This window comes from Protopterus annectens, chromosome 14.part0, assembly GCF_019279795.1.
Source record: "Protopterus annectens isolate FY-2018-M chromosome 14.part0, PAN1.0, whole genome shotgun sequence".
Lineage (NCBI taxonomy): Eukaryota > Metazoa > Chordata > Ceratodontiformes > Protopteridae > Protopterus > Protopterus annectens.
Genome location: NC_056748.1, coordinates 16,189,288 through 16,211,208, shown reverse-complemented (window position 1 = coordinate 16,211,208; position 21,921 = coordinate 16,189,288). Strand labels below are relative to the sequence as shown.

The 21,921-nt window shown below is 43.8% G+C and overlaps 1 protein-coding gene across 2 annotated transcripts in view; it reads left to right on the top strand.

Moving 5' to 3' along the window:
* Positions 1-21,921, top strand: part of BBIP1 (BBSome interacting protein 1) — a 384,558-nt gene that overhangs the window by 152,654 nt on the left and 209,983 nt on the right. Inside the window, exons 1-2 of one of the 2 annotated variants that reach the window (XM_044055717.1) lie at positions 4,362-4,378; positions 18,615-18,696. In XM_044055717.1, coding sequence (XP_043911652.1) covers positions 18,651-18,696 — 46 coding nt within the window. In that variant the 5' untranslated portion in view covers positions 4,362-4,378; positions 18,615-18,650. Of the gene's footprint in view, positions 1-4,361; positions 4,379-18,614; positions 18,697-21,921 lie in introns of those variants that run through there. The other variant, XM_044055716.1, reaches the window with a different exon arrangement.

The following is a 21,921-nucleotide window of genomic DNA, read 5'->3' as shown; positions in this document are numbered from 1 at the left end:
ATGGCTCACCTGAGACATTTAGGATTCAGGGTGTTTCCATAGCTGGACGACTGGCTCCTCACCCCCACCACCAGGCATCAACTAATTTGCGCCAGAGATTACACTATCAACTTGTGTTCCAGGTTGGCCATAACCTTAAATTTCAAAAAATATGCTTTATTGCCGTCGCAGCATATTTCCTTTATAGGAGCAGATCTAGGCACCACCACCTCCCTGGTCAGTTTGCCTCAAGAAAAAGTAATATCTTTGTGAAGTCAAGTGTCCCATTTGTTAACGGAAAGGAGAGTTCCGGCATCCCAGGTTCTGAAGCTGTTAGGCACCATGGCAGCTACACTCAACGGTTCCTCTGGGATGAATGCACATGAGGATACTCCAATGGTTACTATTCACACAGTGGTCTTATCAACAGCTTCCAATGTCACACAAGATTCTTCTGACAAATGCATGCAAAAAGGACCTTCTTTGGTGGTTGAACAGCCACCAAGTTACTGTAGGTCGCCCATTTGTACTTCCCCTCCCACAGCCACAGTGACCACAGATGCTTCCCTGATAGGGTGGGGGGGCTGTTTCAGGGAAGAACTGTCCAAGGCACTTGGTCAGACATGGAATCTCATTTGCACATCAGTGTCCTAGAGTTGAGAGTGGTGTTTCTAGCGTTGCAACACTTTCACGACTCTCTACCTTGAGAGACAATTGCAATACAGACCGACAACATGTCGGTAGTCTGGTACATCAACAAGTAAGGGGGAACCAAGTCTTACCCCTTATGCCGAGAGGCCCTGAGAGTTTGGCAGTGGGCTGTATCCACCTGGTGCTTTCTGATAGCAACGCACATACCCGGGTCATCCAACGTGATAGCGGACAAACTGAGCAGAGCCATTCTGTTACCTCATAGGTTCATAGGTTGGTACTAGGCTATCGGCCCTAGGGCCTATGCAAGCCTAGCCATAACAATGGTGGCACAGTGGAGCAGTGGTTAACATTGTCACCTCACAGCAAGAGGTTCTCCGGTTCGATTCTCAGCTGGGGTGCCTTCTGTGTGGAGTTTGCATGTTCTCCCTGTGTTCGCGTGGGTTTCCTCCGGGTACTCCGGTTTCCTCCCACATTCCAAAGACATGCATCTGGAGCATTTCTCCCCGGGCCTCCGCTGAAAACAGGCTCTGTGGAACCTAGTCGGACTTTCCCGGTCAACAAATGATAAATAAATAAAATAAAATTCCCTGGATATTTCTTCCCACAATATTTACTTCTCTGGACCCCTGTCTAGCAGGGCGACTGACATGGTCCCCGGGGTGAATTTCCCATCTCCTCTCCAATCATCAATGTTCCTTTTAAAGAGGGCCAATGAGGCGCTCTGCTTGACATGTATGGGCAGTCTATTCCAGAGTATGGGGGAGTCTCTGGGTCAGGAACCTATTCCTCCAGCATGTTTTGTTCATTGTGATGACCAGGTTTAGATTCCTGAAGCGTGTGGCTCGGAGGGATTGGGATTTCTTTAAGTGGAGCATGTCCAACAGCTCAGGGTTAGACATGGCCTTGTATGTTAAGCAGAGATCACCTCTGAGTAGACGATATGCCACAGAGTGTAGCTGGAGTTTTTTTTTAGACTGTCAGCATATCGCATCTGCTTTAGGCCTGTCATTCTTTTAGTGAGGTATTTCTGTGGCCTTTCCAGCTGTTGCAGATGTTTTGTGAGGTACATACCAAATGGGGCATTATACTCTATAATCGGTCTAATGAGGGATGAATACAGTGGGACAATGACCTCCTTTTTTCTGGATGAAAAGCCCCTAGTGATGAGGTGTGTCTCACAGAAGGATTTCCTGACTGTTATGGTGATGTGGTTATCAAAATTGAGACCACTGTCCACCTGTGTCCCTAATTCTGTCATCACACTTTTGATGTTTAGTGTCCTGCCACCTATGTGGTAATTCATGGGTACATGTTTTTTTCCAAAGGGGGTAACTATACATTTCTTGGCATTAAGCTTGAGCCCATGGCTCTGGCACCAGGCATCTGTTTTTGTAAGGCCCTTTTGTAGAATGTCCACATCATTTAGGGATTCAATAATGGCTCCCAGTTTGCAGTCATTTGCGAACTTTGTTAGCCAGAGTCCCTTAGTGTTGGTCTATATTTCAGAGAAATAGATGCCAAACAAGTGTGGTCCCAGGACTGAACCCTGAGGTACTCCACTTGTCACTTGTCTGGAGCTGGATTTGGAGTCAGCTACTTTTACAGTGTGGGTTCTGTCAGTAAGTTAGTTGGCAACCCATCGAGTGATGTAGGGATTTATGCCCAGCTTAGTAAGTTTATCTATGATTCCAGAGTGGGGGATGGTGTCGAAGGCCTTGGCAAGGTCCAGATAGGCTGTGTGGCCCGACTTACCCTCGTCCACAGCTCTGGAGACTGATTTGAAGAAGTCAATCAGATTCAGGAGACAAGATCTGCCCTTCACAAACCCAAACTGGGTGGGGTCTTGTGTTTGAAGGTTGCCAATGTCTTTGTTTATAAGTTCCATGATAATGCGTTCAATGCCCTTGCAGATCAGGCTTGTCAGACTGATGGGATCCAAGGTGGATCCTCCCTTGTGGAGCGGGATAACTGTAGCTGTGCACCACTCAGTAGGCACGAAGCCTGAGGTGAGGCTATGATTAAACATGACACTTAGGTGAGGTGCCAGTTTATTTTGTAGTTCATGTAGTACACAGCCTGGGATGTTATCTGGTCCCATGGATGCTGTATTCTTAGCTTTGGAGAGTGCAGTTTCTACCTGTGCGGCCGTGATTACCGGAATTTGGCAATTTTTTGGTATTGAGATGGGCCCTTTAGGGGGTGAGATGGGGGTGAAGTTGGCAATAAATCAATCTGCCAGGATATTGGCAATATCCTTGGGATCAGTATATTTAATGCCATTCTGTTGTAGCTCAGAGCAGATCTGGGCATTGCCATTTAGATTCTTGACATAACTATAGAATGCCTTGTGGTTGTCTTTGCAATCTTTGGCAATTTTATGTTCATAACTAGCTTTTGAGGATTTTATTAGGGATTCAGCTTCTTACTGAGGCTGGAGAGGGAGTTTTTTTGCATCCTGGGATTTTCCTGTTTTCTGCAACAGTTTCTTCCTTCTGTTGTATAGTTTGTTTATAGCAGGGGACCACCAGATTGGCTTCTTTTTTTTTTGTAGAAGAACATCTTGGTTCTATTTGGGATGGCACGATTCATACACGAGTGGATGTGCTCGTACAGTGCCTTAGTGTACGATTCTGCAATCGAACTTCCAGATGCCGTCTGCGTGGGTGTCATGAAGTTTGTCACTTCTGACTTCAGTAGTATGAAGTTGGCTTTGGAGAAGTTTTTTAAGGAGGTTTCCTTACTGGGGGGTGGGGGTGGGATGTGGATGTCAAGGGTGATTTGCTTATGGTCAGACCTGACCAATGAGGGGGGTGATCACTGGTGTGGAGCATCTATCTCCCATGTTGGTAATGACCAGGTCTAGGATATTGGAGCCCCTGGTGGAACAATGGATTAGTTGATCCAGGGCATTGGAATTTATGAATTTCAAGAACCGTTGGGAAAAGGAGTTGGTACCCGAGTAGTTTTCCCAGTTAATGGCAGGGTAGTTGAAATCTCCCAGTATTAGGGTGTTTGGTTGTATCTTAATATTTTCCAGTATGTTTAGAAAGGTGTAGTGAGAATCTTGGGGCATGATGGGGGATCTGTAGCAAGCTACAATTTGGATTGCAGTCTTACCTATTGTTAGTTGCACCTGGAGAATTTCAGATACATTGTGTTTGGCAACTAGCCTGGAGGTGTGAATATCCTTGGTGATAATGGACACTGCTCCACCTTTAGTGTTTCGGTTTTGTGGCCGAAAAGTGTGGTAAGAATTGTAGCCTGGTGTTGCAGGGGTGCTCTCTGGAGCCTTGAACCAGATCTCAGTTACTGCACAGATATTGATGTTCTCCATTTTTAGGAGTGCCTCGAGTGCATTTTGAGGTTTAGACTTATAGCATTGAGTAGCATTACCTTCAGATTTTGCATGCTTGTATCTGTTACAGTGGTGGTTTTATCCTTTGAACCTTGCCTAAAAAGGCACTATAGGGGTGGAAAGAGCTTTAGCCAGTAACCTGAATCCCAGGGGTGACAGATGCAGACCATCTCTGGCAAAGCATCGTGGTTTGTCGATCATGTCTTCCCAGGCAGACAAATACTGGATCCCATTTGAATGACACCAGAAGCTTAGCCAATTGTTGAAGTCAATCATTTTGTCCTTGTACTGTGGTATCATTCTGGGCGAAGGCAGGATGCTACTCTGGGCTAGGGTCATACCTGCCTGAGTCACATGGTCCAAGAGCTTTTCCATGTCTCTTTTCATGTAGTCCAGGGAGGTATATCTCAAGTCATTCACTCCAGCATGGACAATGACAGAGTCGTATTTGTACTTGTTGTGAGTGACTTGAGTGCATGCGTTATGTGGTGGATCCTGGCACCTGACAGGCAGCTGACTGTAATTTTCTCCTTGTTCAGCCTGGTGAGTGGGACATCAGTGTGCCTGACTATAGAGTCACCTATGACTAAAGTGTTGGGTACATTGTCTTGCCTTAGGGGCTGTTGTTGGGTGGCACACTGGTGTTGTGAGCTATGTGTCACTTTGGTTGTGACTGGTGTTTATTTGCGTTTCAGCTTCGGAGGTCCTTGTTGCTTGGGCAGGTTAATGTTAAGGGCCTCCGCGTATGTGGGTTTAGTGTTGCTGTGTGTGGGTGCTGATGGTGTGGGCGTTGAAGGGCTATGAGTTGCTTGAGGTGTAATGCAGGTGTTAACCTTCTCTTGACTGTCTAGCACAGTCTTGGCCGGAGAGAGCTTTGTTTCCAGTTTGGCTATGTAAGTGCATCTCTCGCAGGTTGTAGTGTTGGGTGGTAGGAGGAGAGGATTGTCTGTGTACATGAGGCAGTTGCCGCATTGCCCCAGTATGCCCAGATTCACCAGGTGGACAGGAGAAATCACCGGAAGCTGACCCTTGGACATGCCTGTTAGGTGCTTTTTTGTAAAGTTTAAGAGCTGTTTTCTCTTACCTTTGCAAGGTATTTTGCAATAATAGGCTGTTTAGTGCCTATGATTAATTTTTTCCTTATTAACAAGGAGAGCTGAGTGCTTGTATCAGTTTCAGGCTTCCTAGTGCTTTCCAGCAGGTTCTAGAGCAAGTGCTAGTCACAGGGGTTCAGATTTTAGTGGTACTACTGAGAAACCAGCTAGTTCTAACGGAAAATTTGAAGAGCAGACTTCCTGGCACCTGGAATAGTTTAACTGTAGCCTCGCAGTGCTGCATGATGCCAAAAATGTGCAAACACACGCGTTTTTAAGCCAGAAGGTTGAAAGGGGTAAAAATCACCCCAAAAAGGCTAATAAAATTACCATTTCTGAGCTGAAAACCACTCCTCTAGCGTTAGATAGGCAGTACAATGCTCACCAGTCCCACTGGTAAGCAGTAGGACTTCCCTCTACCACAGCAAGGTCAGGATAGCTCTGAACACAGAAAATAAAGTCTTGAGACGAGCAAAGCCTGGGATATGGACTGGCTAGGAAAGGTGGGAAACGAGCAAACTTGATAGTATTTTTTTTTTTAATTGAAACAGGCTAAACAATGCAATAATACAGTAAATAAACACAGAAAAGGCTAACACGCTTGAGTGTGTAGTCCTAAACAGTAAATGCAATTAAAACTCTACAAAATTAGCAATTTAAAACTTTTTAAATGAAGCAAGGCAAGTGCACAACTGAAAAACGATTTAAGAGGCAGTAATACAGCAGAATAAGTAGCTAGTCTACATATACAGAGAAGTCTATATATACTGAAAAGTAGCTAAAACACACACAATTCAGATGCAGTGCAACCTAGAGCACTTGAGTTGTAGCAATATTAAGGCAATTACAGTTATAATAAATGCTCTAAAATATACTCTATATTTCCAAAATGTTTGAGAAGCACAGTCAAAACACAAGGAGATTCAGGCAATTTTTTTTTTACGAGTGGTCCCACAAAGAACGAGTGGTGGAAAGGATATTCTGCAGGTGGGGCCAGCCTTGCTGTGACCTTTTTGCATCCCCGATGAATGCCAAATGCAGAAGCTACTTTGCCCTGTACCCTCCACTGGGGGACAGCCCAAGGGACTCAACTTGTACACGATTGGCCCTCGGGTCTCCTTTATGCCTTCCCTCCAATCCCCAGATTCTTACAGAAAGCCAAAAGCCTGGGAAGGACTGTTATTCTAATAGCCCCGTTTTGGCCTCGGCAGATATGGTTCCCCTTCCTACAGCAATACCAAGTGGAAGAACCTTGGGTTCTGGACCCAGTGCCAGACCTTCTGACTCATTCATCAGGACTTCTTCATCCCTCTCTTGTCTCCCTCAAACTGACAGCTTGGCTGCTCCACTTCCCAACCTAGCCAGGTCACGTGATTTGTCTCCAGCGGTTCAACATATTTTAGTTTCCTCTCACAAAGTCTCCACCAGAAAACTTTATAACAGCAAATGGAGGCAGTTTGTTCATTGGGCTTCTCAGCATGGTATTGATTCCTATGCCACCCCTATTAATAGTATTCTGGAATTCTTGACTTCGCTCTTTCACGATGGTGCGGCAGCTTCTACGATAAGGGTTCAATTGGCTGCCATATTTAACTTCCATGTGGGATACAGTGGTTCAAACATTATGTCACACAGATTATGTAAAGCCTTTTTAAAAGGAACTCATCACCTTAGGCCACCTATCAGACATCCTGTTACTCTCTGGAATCTGAATTTGGTGCTGTCTCAACTCATTCTTCCCCCTTTTGAGCCTGCATCATCTTGTCCTTTGAAGTTCCTTTCTTGGAAGACAATTTTCTGGTGGCTATTACTTCGGCGCGTAGAGTTTCTGAACTACAAGCACTTTCTATCAGGCCTCCATATCTAGTCTTTTACCCCAACAGTGTCTTTAAGAACAAATCCAACCTTTCTTCCTAAGGTCTGCTCTGAGGCAAACTTGAACCAGTCTATTGACCTCCTTATTTTTTTCAGACATCATGCTAACAGAATGGAGTACATGTGACATAAGCTTGATGTTCACAAACAATTGAGGTTTTATTTGGACAGAACAAAAGAATTTAGGAAATCTCATCAACTATTCGTTTCCTATGCAGACAATAAGAAAGGTTTGTCGGTATCCAAAGTTACATTGTCCAAATGGATTTCTGATTGCAAATTTGTATATTCTTCAGCTAAACAACCTTTAGAACGTGAGGTGAAAGCTCATTCTACCAGGGCTGTTTCTACATCTTTAGCCCACGCAGCCCATCTACATTTGGACACCCATTTGTGCAGCTGCTGCTTGGTCCAAACCTCATACATTTATCACTCATTACAAAGACAGGGCCTCCAGGGACAGGGCTTCCTTTGGTTCCACCGTTCTCAGGAATATACTCCCATGAGCCACCCAGGATTAGGGTGCTTGGAACGTTACCCACGTGTAAAGAACAAACGGCGAGATTGAACAACTTCACATAAAGAAGTTATGTTCTTACTATAACGTTCCATGTGAGTTGTTCATCTCGCCTTTGTTCTTACATTCCCTCCCACCTTCCCCCTCCAAGTTATGGAAGAACAGGTATGACTGGTGGTCTGGTTGGTCTTGCTAGTGTCCTCCTTTCCAGCCAGATTATTGTTTTGCTATTGTAAATAGTTATGTACTATGTACATTTTTTTGTAATTGGTTGCTTAGTGTGTTTTTTTTCTTGCTGGTTCAGCAAACTAGATCTGGGGTTGGTAGGAGAGCATCATGGGATAGAGACTGTGCCTCGAGCTACTCAAAGGTCTTGAGCTTGGAAAGTGGCCGACTCAGAGCCGATGGATCGGCTCTGAACCCACATGTAAAGAACAAAGGCGAAATGAACAACTCGCATGGAACGTTATGGTAAGAAAACTTCTTTTTTTCTAACCCTAAAGCAGACCCTGCAGTGATTTCCCTATCTAAAACAGCTGATAGGTTGCTAATGCTAATTCCATTCCTTCTGACAAGGATGGGAAAGCTTTTGACAATTTTGAGGAGAAAGTTTATACTTCTTCTACTTTAACATTCAGAATTTTGAGCTGCCAGGCTTATCTGTTATCTGTCCTTTGAGAACATGAAGAAGCTGTTAACCTCCCCTCTTCAGAGGTGAAACATTCTCTTTGAATGCCTCTTTATTGTCTTTCTCTCATGTAATTAATCATGCCTTAAGAGTTCTTGTGATGCTGTTTATACTACATCCAGGGATGCTACTTCTGGATCAGTTGTGAGAAAAGTTTCCTGACGTCTTTCTCAAAATCTTCCTGAAGATGTTAAAATTGAGATTTTAAATTTCCCCTGGATAGGGAAGTCATGTTTGACCCATCTGGTTCTAAGGCGTTTAAGAGATTTGACGAGAGGGTAAAGTTTCTTCAAGGTGTAATCCAAATCTTCAAACCTTCCTTTTTATAGCAAATAATTTTTTTCCTTCCACCTGAGCTATCGCTTTCAAGAAAAGCATTTCAAGCAACAGTGTGCCTTCAAACTGGATTTTAATACCAGTGGCAAGGAGGCTCAAAAAAGAAAAGGAAAGCATCTCTAAGTCAAGGACAGTGCATAAAGTCAGAATAACTGCTGACATTTTTAGCCCCCTCCCCAACAATCTCTCCTTTCTGAGTCTACAGCTTCCTATGTATCATCAGAGTGTTTCAGACAAATGAGTTCTCAACGACATCCATCAGGGCTACTCTTGGCAATAGGAGTCCATCCCTCCCTTTTATGAATTCCTCCTTGCTCAGAAAAAAAAAGATTTATCCCTGATTCATCCAGTTATGGAACAAATGTTATCTCAGTGAGTCATAGAACCAGTGCCTGCCTGCCTGCCAGATGGGCAAAGGGATTTTATTCAAGGATTTTTATGGTGCCATGAAAGAAGGGACATGGAGGTCTGTGCTATACTTCTCTTTTCTCAATCTTTTTGCGAAAATTCAAAATATTATCCCTTGAGACTCTGATACCTCTTGTTCCCTTATAAGCTTTCATGGTAAACCTGGACTTTAAAGGTGCTTACTATCACATTCCTATTGGCTGGCATTTTGGCTGTTTCTTAAGATAACTGGCTCACATTATCAGGTGTTCATCATATTGATCAGTGCTGCAGTAGCCTTAGCTTTATGGATTATATCCTACCCACTGAGTGGTTCTGTCTGTCTTACTGAAGGGACTCTACTGGCCACAGAGGATTTGGATAACCTCTACTCCTTAGTGGCTGTGGATACTACACCAGGAGGATCTGGGGTAAAGATGTATGGTCTGAGGTACAGCAAATTGCCACAGTGGAGTCATCCACCTGTGGCTGAGGCAAATTGCTAGCCTGCTGTAGTGGCAAAGGCTGTTTGCTTAGGTTTTTCTTTTTGTCGCTGGAAGAAGGACCGACCATGGGACGGGTAGTCTTTTCCATGGTTAAGCCGTAAATTTTGCCTTTTTCTCATGGAAGAAAAGCAGCAATTGCTGGTCAACACTACCACTCCACAAAAGTTAGTTCTTTTAGAAAAAAACACAGTAAAAATTAATTTAAAACATTGCCACCCCCACAAAAGAAAAATAAACACAATTTCTCCACAGAATAAATGTTTTCAGTTACTTTACATTACTTTTAAACTAACCAAGAAAATGAGTGCTCCATTTAAAGGTATGTTACATCCTTTGATAGTCTGTTAAAACACAACACTCCTAGCTTTAAAGTAACTTTCCTGAATAAAAAGTTAATAAAACATTAACAAAAATAAGGAAAAGGAAGATGTTCATCGTGTTTCACTGTTGCATTCATTACAATTGAGTTATCCTGCTGGCAGGCTACCTGCAGTCGGCCTGAATTCCAAAGTCCTGGTCCGGCGTCTGTTGCTGTCGCCTCCTCCCTGACGTCAGTGTGCCAGGGGTATAAAAGATGCAGCCGACGCCATTTTCTTCAGTCTTTCTTGCCGCACGGTGCCTGAAGCAAAAGCAGTTCGCAAGTGCCGGTCGGCCGACTCCTGAGATTTTCAAGTTTGAATTTCAGATCCAAAGTCTTCATTAAAGCTAAGTACCCCGTTGGGGAAACTTTTTTCTTGCTCTCCAGACCGATGTCAGAAAATGTTAATAATTTTATTTCTTGTGGGAAGCAAATACCTCATAAGGATTTTCATTCTTACTGTATTCCTTGCCTAGGCCCTGACCACAACGTTGCTAGTTGTCGGTTTTGTGCTAGATTTAACCAATGCACTATTAACCATCGGTACGATTTTGCATTTCATTATTTTGGCAGAAAATGTTATTATATAATGCCGTTGGAACAGCCGACTACCGGAATTCATAAAAAGCGCAAAGACAAACAAAAGGACAGGCATCCGAGGTCCAAAACCGATGACGAGGCTTCAGCTAGGCCAGTCGCCAGTTCTCAGGCGCTTTTGCAGCCCCTGACGCCCGCTACCTCAGAGCCACAGGCCGCTTCTGACTTCCACGTGGAGCCGACTAGGCCGCTGGAAACTCAAGGTATTGGAATCTCGGAAACTATTCCCTCAGATGGGTCCAGTGCCGCTGAGCAGGCATCAGCTTCTGAGGGTGTTTTCAGGCCTACACAGTTGTATGTAAAAACAACTTCAGCTTCAAAGGCAAAGACTAAAGCACCTCTAAAGGCAAAGAAACAAGTACAACATTCCCCTGGACAGGCCTCCATGCCTAAAGAACAGATGCTTAAAATGGCCGAAGACCTAATTACTTTGATCAAGGGTTCCCATTCCCCCTCCTGATAAGAGACCTAGGCAAGAGACAGAATATGAATCTTCAGATCAAGTTTCCATTTCCTCCGATTCCTCTTCTGAACAGGGATACTCTCTTACTCCTTATGATGATTCTGATGCTGAAGAATCTATCCCTTCAGCCTCTCCTCCTGAAGATTATTCTTTTGGGGAGACCCTGCATACTATGAGGGAGCATTTTCATTGGGAAAGCCAAGATTACTCAGAATCTAAGAAAAGGCTCAGAGATTTTCTTTTACTACCTCAGCACAGGCCCCTTGCTATTTCTCCTGTTTTAGACATTGTAGATGATGTATTTATAGAGTCCAGTCTCACTCCTGACTCTCTACCACAAGCTCCTGTTAAGCCAGACAGATACTACAGGGTTCCTGATTCACATAAATTTCTTTATAAAAACCATGCTGCTGACCCAGAAACTATTTCTCAGGGTCCCAAAGGGGTCAAGGCATCCACTGCAAAAAAAAAAAAAACAATTCTCTCTGATAGGGATTCAAGGGCCCTGGACAGATGGGTGAAAAAGATTTACACTTCTGCTACTTTGGCTGTATGGGCCTTAAATTGTCAGTTTCATATGCTTAAATATCAACAATATCTTATGTCACTACTAAAACAGAAAATGTTGACAAATTCTGAATGTGCAGAAAACAAAGAAAGAAATGCAGGATTTATTGCATGCAGCTGAACAAGTGGGAAAGCATACTTTGCAATGTGGTTTTGATTCTCTGGAGGCCTCCTGCAGGGCCGCTGTTATGGGTTCTGTCATTGGGAGGCATGCTTGGTTAAAGGAAAAGAATCTGCCTGATCATGTTAAAGCAAAATTATTAGATGCTGCATTACAGCATGATACCTTGTTTAGTGTTAAAGCAGAAGAGGTGTTGAAGAAAATGGAGGATAAAACTAAATCTATGCAAACAGTCAAGGATTTCTTACAGGTACAACCTCACAGATTTAGCAGGAACTGGCCTGCAAAGAATTAGTCCTTTCCAGTGTCAGACAGGCCACAAAGAGGCAGATACAGATGCCCCAGAGGCAGATCCCAGCCCCAGGGTTCATATAGGTCTAAACAATGGGGTGCTTCTACCTCCAAAAGTGGAGAAGATAAATCACAGCCATACAGGAAACAGTCTCAATGACTTTCCCTGTCAGCACTGAGCACTTATCTTCTGGTAGCCCCCTTAGGGGGAAAACTAGCATTTTTTTCACAAAATTGGCACATGATCACCCAGGACAAATGGGTCCTGAATATAGTTTCTCAAGGCTACAGGTTCCATTTTCACACCCTGCCAAGGGCAAATGGAATGCCAGACCTGCCACACAATCAATGGGCAGAGGCTCAGAAACAAGTTTCAGCCCTCATGGACAGGAGGGCCATTCAGCGAGTGCCACAGCAAGAGCAGGGACTAGGATTTTACTCAAGACTCTTCTTGCTGCCCAGAAAGGACAATGCATAGAGACCAATACTGGACCTGTCTATTCTAAACACATTTCTGGATATTCCAAAATTCAAAATGTTGACTCTGCAGCAGCTTCTGCCCATGCTGGGCAAGAAGGCATGGCTTGTGACTTTAGACCAAAAAGAGACATACCTGCATGTCCCAATCAGACATTCATGCAGAAGATACCTCAGATTTGTAGCTGGCTCAATGCACTATCAATTCTCTGCACAGCCCTTTGGCTTATCTACTGCGCCCAGGGTCTTCACAAAATGCCTGGCACCAGTAATTGCATTTTGCAGACAAAGAGGAATACAAATTTATCCTTACTTGGACGATTGCCTTATTCAAGCAGAGAACAAGGACATTCTACTACAGCATCTGGCATTTGTAAAACGATTACTAACATGCCTGGGGTACACAGTAAACGAAAAGAAATCAAAACTAGTACCTTCACAAGAGATAATATTCCTGGATGCAAGCTTAAATACAATGGCCCAGATGGCTTATCTCACGCCAGACAAAGACAACTGTCTCACGCCAGACAAACAAAGACAACTGACTACTTATTTCAAAATGTTGGTAACAAAGACCCAGTTATCTGCAAGAAAAATTCTGCAGGCTGTGGGCTTCATGGCATCCGGCATACTGCTAATTCCATATGCAAGACTGCATATGAGGAAACTACAATGGTATATAAAAAGTGTATGGACTCAACATTGCCACAGCTTGGAAACAATAATTACCCTCACAGCAGTTTTGATGGTGGGCATAGGCCTGTCACCACAACAAGGGACAGACTTTCAATTTACCCACAGCCAGGCAGACATTAACAACAGATGCATCAGATTATGCCTGGGGAGCCCATATGGCAGGAAGATGTTTTCAGGGCACATGGTCCGCAAGCCAAATGCATCTACATATCAATCAAAAAGAGATGCTAGCTGTTCAAAATGCCCTGACAGCCTTCAAGGATCTACTTCATCCAGGACAACTATTGATAAAGACGGACAATACTACAGTCATGTGGAACATAAGCAGGGAGGCACACATTCCTACCCCTCTGCAGACTAGCCATGACTTTGTGGGACACAGCATTGACTTACCAAGTACATCTGCAAGCACAATACCTGCCAGGAAGGATAAATTCTCTGGCAGATGAACTAAGCAGAAACCTAATGGATCCCCACGAGTTGAAATTGGATCCACAAGTCTTCAGCGTGATAACAAGGAAATGGGGATGCCCGGGCATAGACCTCTTTGCCTTTCCTCACAATTGCCAACTACAGAAATTCTGCACAAGGACTTATCACAAGCTAGCATGGAAAGTGGATGCTCTATCTTTCAAATGGAAAAACTTAACAGCATATACCTTTTCCCCCACTGCCTCTCCCAAGGTACTCCTAAAGGTCAGACAAGAGAAGCCAAAAATGATATTGATTGCCCCAGACTGGCCCCGCCAGCACTGGTACCCAATCCTAAAGAGCTTGTCTCAATGCGCAGCCTGGACATTGCCTCAAATTCCTCACTTTTTGACTCAACAAAACAGTCAGATCCTGCACAGCCAGCTCAGGACTTTAAACCTGGCAGCATGGCGGATAATGTAACCATTCAAAACATGCCTCTGTGTAAAGCAGTGATGGATGTTATTTTTGAGGCCAGGAAGCCTAGCACCAGAAAATCTTATGCAGAAAAATGGAAGAGATCCTGTGCTTGGAACCAAGCACAAAGAATTGACACAATTGTACCAAATATTCCTCAGATTTTACAATACTTAACTGAAATGCTGTACAAAGGCCTATCCTTTTCCTCAATTAAGATTCATGCCTCTGCCATTTCAGCTCGGTACAATACAGAACCACCTCTATTTTCTCATCCATTACTAAGGCAGTACCTCAGAGGGGCCAAAAACTTAAGACCCCCAAGGAAAGCACCAATACCTGCATGGGACCTAAATTATGTCTTGGAAAAACTCACACTGCCTCCTTTTGAACCAGCCTCTACAGCTGATATAAAATTCTTATCTTGGAAAACAGCTCTGCTCCTAGCAATAACCTCTGCAAGAAGAGTCTCAGAGTTACAGGCACTCATGGTTGTGGAACCCTTTATCATTTTCCATCAGGACAGGGTTTCTCTGAGGACAAACCCGACATTTATGCCTAAGGTAGTGTTCAGTGTGGCCCTGAATCAAACAATTCATTTGCCTACCTTTTATCCAAACCCACAGAATAAGGGTGAGAGACTTCTGCATTCTTTGGACATTCACAGGCAGCTACGCTTCTGCTTGGACAGAACCAAAGCCTTCAGAAAAACTGAACAACTTCTAGTGGCATATGCTGCAGGATCACAAAGAGCGGCTATCTCAAAGCAGACTATTTCAAAATGGATAGGCCACTGCATTCATTTCTGCTATTCACAGCATGGCAAATCAGTGCCTAAGGGCATTAGGCCACATTCAACCAGAGCAGCAGCCACTTCAGCAGCCTTCCTCAGAGGAGTACCGACCAAAGACATCTTAGAGGCTGCAACTTGGAGTTCAGTGCACACTTTTACAAAGCACTATCACTTACCTCTCTACTCTAAATCTAGAGCAGGCTTTGCCACTGCAGTTCTGCAGGGCCTCATAGCCTCTCCTAATCCTATTTAGCCCCAGCCGCCCAACCATAGCTTTGGGATTCAACCCAATTGTAATGACTGCAACAGTGAAACATGATGAACATAGTACAGTTGTGTACCTACCATAAATATAGATGTTCGAGTGTATTCACTATTGCAGTCCAGGTTACCCACCCACCATCCCCCTTTCCTTTGCTGGGTCTAATCTGTACTTCTCTATTCTATAGAACCTATGTGGTGTATTTGCTTGTAGATGAAGGTAGAGTTTTCCTTTACTGCATGCATGTTTATTCGCATAATTTAGCCTACCCTTTTGGGGGCACCTGACATCTGGGGCAAGAAAAACTGAAGAAAATGGCGTCGGCTGCATCTTTTATACCCCTGGCGCACTGACGTCAGGGAGGAGGCGACAGCAACCGACGCCGGACCAGGACTTTGGAATTCAGGCCGACTCCGGGTAGCCTGCCTGCAGGATAACCCAATTGTAATGACTGCAACAGTGAATACACTCGAACATCTACATTTATGGTAGGTACACAACTGTACTTTTTTTTCCCTAAAAGGGAACTCATCTGCCCAGCAAAGGATTTTCTCAAGCCTGAAAAGAGTGTACTATTTGGTGGCACTAAAGCTCTAAAGAGCTTTGCACCCAAACATGTCTGGTAATCAGCTCAGCTCGAGCTGCTTGACAGATTGGATGTGTGGAAGGTGCCCTGCAACTTTGGCAGCTGACTGGCTTTTATATCCTTGACAAGATATAACCTAAGTATGTAGTAGCTAAGCCTACTACAGCAGAGATCATTCAAAACATCTACTGTTATGGTAAGTTCAACTTACACAACTGTACTTCTGTCTTGACTTTTTGACTACGTAAATATCCTTGGAGCAGTAAAGAGTGTTTAGATTCAGTAATTGCTTACTGCACACTTAAGACATTCCGATTTTTCCATACTTGGATTATTGTCTTGTATTTCTAGACTGTCTTTTTCCAGTTGTCAGGACTCAGGAGTACTTAGCAAGTGTTCAGAATCTCCTGCTCAGACCAGGTTTTCAAGTAAACCTAAAGAAATCTTCTCATCACTTCTTAAAAAATTGTTTCCCTGGGATGTCTGTTAGATTCTGCCCCGGGAAGAGCCTTTCCTTCTCCAAAGTAGAGACATTCCAAAAGTTCTTCCTGCAAATTTCCAATCAAGCATCTGCCAGGGAATTTCTCAGGATACTGGAGTACATGGCTTTTATGATTTTTGATTCCTCTGGCCAGACTTCACATGAGCAAAATCCAGTAGAACCTCAAATTAGCGTGGGCTCTGCAACTGCACCATTTTATGGATTTATCTAAATTTGTTTGCCAAGGTAGAACACTGATCAAACAATAACCAACTGATCAGCCTGTTTTACATCAAAAGTTAACAAAACTATGTACTGTATGCAAATAAAAGGTAATGCATATGAGTAACCATCAAAAATCTCAAACAGTATATGCATAGAAGCTCCAATAAACAAGTGTGCGTGTGTGTGTGTGTGTGTGTGTGTGTGTGTGTGTGTGTACATCTATGCAGTTACATAAAGGACTCCATGCCTATATTGGGGTTTGTAAGGAGGGAGATTCTGTGGTAGATCGCAGTCCAGGCTCCCCCACACATAATTCTTTCTTCTGCATCCTTGTCAGTGTGCTTCAGACTTTGAATGAGGAGCAGTTTTCAAAGATTTGAAAGTGCAAGGTCTGTGGAACAGAGTCAGCAGTTTTTATATTTTATTAGATCCTCTGAGAGTGCTATGAGGTATGCCTTGGAGAAATTCTGAATACAGTTCAGTTGGACAGACTCATGGATTGGCTTCTTAAGTAGAGTCTGTCTGATGTAATTCTGGAGTTGGAGATGTTGTTTGAGGAGCAGGCAGAGGCTACATTTGTTAGGAGGTCAAGGAGATTGGAACTTCTACTCAGAGAAGGGACAGTTTGTTCAAGAGAATTGACTTTAATCAAGTTAAGGATCCATTGAGCAGATTTGTTGTTGGTTGTATACATTTTGACAGTTAATAGAGAAGTTGTTAGTCACCCAGGCTGTTTGTATTTTATTCAGTAGACATGGACTCCAGCTGGTGTGGTAGGTGTGATGGTCAGTGGGAGACGTAGAACGGAGTCTGTTGTCAACAGTAATATACTTGCATTTGTTTGTTTGTTCATACTAGGATATCTAGGTGTTTGAGGATAAAAAAAAAAACGTAAAGGCACATAACAAAAACGGAGGAAGGTATGACAAAATGGAGGTAATCATTTGAAATGTTGGGACCCGTATGAGTGAGTCCCAAAATACAGAAACTGAATGGCCGAAAAAACAGATTTATATACCAGGTCTGAGATGGACATTTCTTGGAATATTCCTTTTTCTACAAAATATGGACATCTCAGAGTTGGTATATACATTTATGGAGTGTGGGAGGCTTGGTTCCACATTTTGGGGTGCAGGCGGACTTGCCTTCTGCAAAAAACAATTTTAAAGTAGAAGAGCGATGCTCGAGATTGCTCATTTCTTGCATTTTCAGTGGGGTTTTTTCCAGTCTGTGGACACTCAATGTTACAAGTACTGACATTTCATTAGGGAGGCCAAAATGGAAAATAACTCAGCAAAAATAGTATGAAACCGTAAGAAGGGGTGTAACTTTGATAAGGGCAATGTAATCCAGTTAAGTATATTGCATTGCAATGTGATAAATGTAGTAGGGTATAATAGTAAGTAAAAGTGGAACAGAAAAATGAAAATACCAGGTAAGGGTAAATAGACCCACTTTTAAAAAGTATCAAAAATGAGCTTACCAGTTAGGGTAAGCAGACACAGCAAACAAAAATAACACTTATCAAAAAATGTATTGTATTATCAAGGTATAACAGAAAAAAATGATATAAGGGCTAGGCTAAATACAGAAGGGTTTAATGAGCTGTTTTATGTACTCGGAAGTACAAGGTATGATTATTTCCATCTCCATTTGCTTGCTGTGCAATTCTGAGCAAGCCACTTAGTCAGACTATGCTCTCATGGCATCCCTGAGAAGGAACACTTGTGTCCATCAGGCTTACTTGGTTAACAAATGAACAAAAAATGAAAAAGTGTAAAGAAAAAAACTTGGAACCAGAGCTGGTTGTTTAAGCTAATACAAAGTAACAGATAAATAAATAGATCTTACAATATGTATTGCAGTTAGGTAAATAAACAGTATATTTTGATAAATAAAATCTAAGACTGCCATTGACTTGTGGGAATAGCGCTTATAGGTTCATAGGAGGATACTAGGCTAGCGGCCCTAGAGCCCTTACAGACGTGCAGCATATCTATCAGGGGAGGGTCAGAGACTGCCCTGTAAGCCAGGCACAACTCGCCTCTCAGCAGCTTGTATGATACAGAGTACAGTGACGGGGCTTTCAGTCTAACCATGTAAGTCATGATTTGGAGGCCCTGTATTTTCTTGGTGAGAAACCTCTGTGTTGTCTCCAGCTGCTGCAGGTGTCTGGTGAAGTAGATGCAGAAGGGAGTATGTTCTCTATTAATGGTCTGGTGACGGTCAAGTACAGTAGTGTTATAACATCCTTAGACCTGGACTAGGAAAAGGTTTGCAAAATCAGGAGAAATATGCTTTGGTTAAAAAGATCTTGTATGTAATTTACAGATTGCTGTGAGTAAGCTGCATCCATCATGAAGTTGGTTTAGTTTTACTTGATATTTCCTAAGATTATTCTCTTTCTTCTTTGTAAAGGCTTTGTAAGTGTTTAACACTGTGAAACCCCACAGAATGCCTGAAATAAAGTCCATGTTTCGAGAAGTACTTCCTAAACAAGGTAGGTTAAATATAAATACTGCAAGACACTGGCACTGTAAAGATGATGTTTGCATTTATCCTTATGAAGGTTGCTTTGCTTTCATGCAATATTAACAAGTATTGGTCGCATGGCCTCTCCTTTCTTGCTTATACTTTAAAAATGGCAGGTGCTACACATTTGAGGGGATTAGAAGAATTGTTCATGTTGCAAGTTCTGCTAAATATGTATAACTGGTAAAATTATAATGCTGAGATGATCAGATTTAATGCTTTTTCAGTAGTCTTGCTATTATGCCATAGGCTCATATGAAAGTATTAGGCATTCAGTCTACAGACTATTGCAAGCCTAGCCAGCAAACCATATTCAAACATTTCCTTCATCCTCAAGGATGGCAACACAAGATTGACTGGAGAAGAATTTGAGGCTGTCCATACAGTTCTCTAGGTTTACAGTGATAGTAGAAAAGATGCCTCTCTATGTAGATCCCCCACTATGACCCAGGAAACCCATAAGATGTATTTAAGCTTACTGGAGGCACTGCAACCAAATACCATATTAATGGGTGACTTCAGTTACCCCAGTATCAATTGGGAATTGTGTATGACACGAAAACTGCAGGTACAGAATTTTCATCATATTAATCACTGCTGCAGTAGCCTAAGCTATATGAGATGTAGCCTACCAATGATGTAACAGCTGACCAGCTTCCAAAGTTTCAGGGCACCTTTCACATGCCCAAACTGTCAGGCAACATGAGCTGAAATGACTAAACACAAGATCTGAAGTAGGAGATTCATTTGTCTGCAACCTGTGGGTTATGGATCCGACATCGGATCCGAACCGGCATGGTTTACCAGCTATGGATCCAAGCTCTCAGCTCCTCCCCTCACCCATAATGCCCTGCTCTCCCTACATGACCTCAGATCTTGTTTGCCGCGCTGGTGACCAGATTTGTGTTCCTAAGCTCTTCAGCTAAGTGCTCTTTTTCAAGTATTTTGAGTGTTAAAAATTGTATTTTTGTGTGAAAATTGTGTGAAAGTTTAGGTTTCCCTATTACTTATTTATACTTTCTAGTGTTTTAAATTTAATTTTACTTTTCCCTCCCCTCGCTGGTAGTGTAGTGTGTGTTTGGGCCTGTTGTGTGCTTTAGTTACTTTGCTTTTACCCTTAGTTTAGTAACTTTTTTTTGTACTTTGGGATGTCTGAACAACCCAAAGCTGTGTTCTCTAAGTGCTCCGAGTGTGGCCATAAGCTTTCCCCGGCTGATGGCCACACTCTGTGCGTTAGATGCCTTGGGGTTGAACACCTCACTTCTGCATGTTCCATTTGTGCAGGGTTCAACCCCAGGGCATTGAAGGAGCGGAGGTCCAAGCTTGTCTTGGCGGGTCTTTTGCCACCGGACTCTGCTCCTTCCTCCGCTCCTTCGGGGGTAACCGTTTCTACGGTTGTCTCCTCTCCGGCTCCCCCTCCTCCTCCTGGGACTCAATCTCCCTGTAGTGGTTCGGAGGAGAGGGAAGCTAGAAAGAAGGACCGGAGGGAGAAGCACCATAAGCGACGGGCCGAGACCTCTGTTTTGGCCCCGCCAGCCAAGCGGGCTTCTCCTCCGGCCTCCTTGTCTGCTGGTTCTCCCCCTCCTCGGCTCTGTTTTTCACCGGGACCTGAGGAGGAGGAGACCCGATCTCCGTCGAGGCTATCCAGGAGGCACTCTAGGCCTACCTCGGTAGCCTTGTCGAGATCGACCTATAGCCTGTCAGACGCTGATCTGGACCGGATGATGAGAAGGTTCATCCAGGCCCAGATGCAGATGGGAGTGCTCTTGCCTCCCCCCCCTCTGGGGGGGAGCTCAACCCCTTTCTTTAAGCCAATTGCTCCTTCTCCGACCCGCTACCCGGGTTCGGAGCAGTTGGAGCCGAGCAGCTTCGGAGCCGGGGGTGGGTCGGCGCCGATAGTACTTGGTACTTAGCCTAGTATGAACCTATGAACCTATGAACCTATCTGCCCAAGGGCATTTATAAGCCTAGCCCATAGTTATGTGGCTTTCGCCACCCCTTTAGTTTGAATAAAAACTATGCCTATCATTTTTCTGTGCCTCTGTCAAGCAGTGACACTGAAGTAATCCCTGGGGTATATCTGCGATCTCCCATCCATTGGTCAAGATTCCTCTTGAACAAGGCCAGCGAGGTGCTCTGCCTCACATGTACCGGGATTTTGTTCCACAGCATAGGGAGTCTCTGGGTGATGAATCTGTCCCTCCAGCACGTTCTATTTATAACCGTGTCAAGGTTTAAGTCTCCGCCCTTGTGGTTCTGAGGGATCTAGATTTTTGAGGTGAAGCATATTCATCAAATCTGGGTTTGACATGGCCTTATATGTCAGGCACAGGTCACCTCTGAGCAAGCGGTATGAGACTGAATAAAGCTGGAGTTCTTTCAGTCGGGCAGCATAAGACATATTTTTGAGACCCTTTATCCTTTTGGTGAGGAACTTTTGGGGCCTTTCAAGCTGCATCAGGTGTCTGGTCAGATACATTCGAATGGGGCATTGTACTCAATCATAGGTCTAATGAGTGATGAGTACAGGGGACGATGACCTCCCTTGATCTAGATGTGAATCCCTTCATGATCAGGTGGGCGATTATAGAAGGTTTTCCTAACTACTTTAGCAACATGAGTGTCAAGCGAAGACTACTGTCAACTTGGGTCCCCAGATCCCTGATGACTTTTCTGTGCTCAGTGGATTGTCACCTATATGGTAGCTAGGGGTAACCTTGTTTTTCCCGAAGGGTATGACTATGCATTTTTGGCGTTTAACTTCAGGCCATGGCTCTGGCACCAGTTATCCGTTTCTGTGAGGCCCTTCTGGAGGATATCTGTGTCAGATGTGTTTTCGACTATGGCCCAGTTTGCAGTCATCTGCAAACTTTGTCAGCCATAACCCTCCTGTGTTTGCTTGTACTTCAGAAAAGTAGATGCCGAACAAGAGTGGACCCAGGACTGAGCCCTGTGGGACACCACTTGTGACAGGCTTTGAGTCTGACATGGCTCCAGCAACTCTGACCCTGTGGGTTCTGTCGCTTAGCCAGTTTGCAACCCATCTTGTGATGTATGGGTTTACATTCAAGCTGATGAGTTTTTCGATGATACCTGAGTGGGGTATTGTGTCGAAGGCCTTTGCCAGGTCGAGGTAGGCTGTATGGACTGCCTTTCCCTCATCAATGGCCTTGGTGACTGTCTCAAAAAGTCA